The sequence below is a fragment of the Haplochromis burtoni genome, unplaced genomic scaffold (genome assembly GCF_018398535.1).
Source record: "Haplochromis burtoni strain Fernald_Lab_line unplaced genomic scaffold, NCSU_Asbu1 Contig_846, whole genome shotgun sequence".
Taxonomy (NCBI): Eukaryota; Metazoa; Chordata; class Actinopteri; order Cichliformes; family Cichlidae; genus Haplochromis; species Haplochromis burtoni.
This window is the reverse complement of record NW_024583207.1, coordinates 115,028-116,117: the sequence shown is the minus strand read 5'-3', so window position 1 is coordinate 116,117 and position 1,090 is coordinate 115,028. Positions and strand designations below refer to the sequence as shown.

At 51.3% G+C, this 1,090-nt stretch overlaps 1 protein-coding gene across 1 annotated transcript in view; it reads right to left on the bottom strand.

Moving 5' to 3' along the window:
• LOC102294168 (kinesin-like protein KIF1C) overlaps window positions 1-1,090 on the bottom strand; it is a gene marked incomplete at its 5' end in the record, with an annotated part of 11,393 nt that overhangs the window by 5,407 nt on the left and 4,896 nt on the right. Inside the window, 4 exon segments of the mRNA XM_014330518.2 lie at window positions 80-178; window positions 248-320; window positions 490-670; window positions 878-961. Coding sequence (XP_014186004.1) covers window positions 80-178; window positions 248-320; window positions 490-670; window positions 878-961 — 437 coding nt within the window.

Here is a 1,090-nt window from a genome sequence, read left to right as displayed (position 1 = left end):
GGGGAACAGCCACTAAGGTCTTTATGTGAAGTCACAGCTACATGAGGAGCTATGAAGGAGCAGCTCGAGGAGCTGGTACCTTATTGGCCGGCAGCTTCTCTCTCAGGGAGGAGATGAGCCTCCAGCTTTCCTCACAGGATCGTTTGTCCGAGTCGTCCCCGCTGTCGCTGTCTGCGTACTGCACACACAGAGAAGGTTAAACACCAGAAGCAGTCACCACACGAGCTCACGTGGAGGAGAAACTCACCAGTCGGTGTTGCTCCAGCAGCAAGTCAGCCTCCTCCTTCTCTTTACGGTACTGAGTCTCCACGTCCTGCAGTCTGCAGCACACACACACACACACACACGCACACGCACACACACACACACCAAACAACCAATGAGATGATCAGTAATCAGGCAACAGCTCTGATATCTGACGTGGTTTACAGTGTGTCTAGAGATGCTATCTGAAACCCAAACTTCAGGGTGTAGTAAAGGTACGTCTACCTCTTCTCCATCTCCAGCTTGATGTCGATGCCTTGTTTCTCCAGCAGCTCTTTCTGGGCATAGTTCCAGTCCTCCGGCTCCTCCTGCTGCTCCATCGTGGCGCTGCGCTCCCTCTCCAGCCTCGCCTGTTCCGGGTGGTTGAATCGAAACACGTGGTTCTTCCCCATGACGATGCGGTTACCTAGAGACGGAAACAGACAGGAAGCAGAGTCTGAGGCCGGCTGCAGGTTTTGGGTGGTGTATTTACTCCATCGATCAAACCTTCTTTGTTTTTCATGTGATGCATAATAAGCTGTAAACTAAAGGGAAACCTGATGTAACAGCTGCAGCAGCCGTGTAACGGCAGGTGCTTCCTGTTTGTTTAAAGCTGCCGGGTGTGTTTCTGTACCTTGTTTTAATATGACGGCGTCTGTGATCTGCTTCCCATTAACGTAGGTCTCTGCTCCGACTAACGGCTCCAGAGTGACCACCACTGCAGAGGGAGACACAGAGAGTCCAAGCAAAGGAAGAAAAACTCATCAGGAGAACTGAAAGACAGAACTGTGAAACACGAGGATATGACTCATGAGCATGAAACAGTCTGAAGGCAGGAATCAGCAGC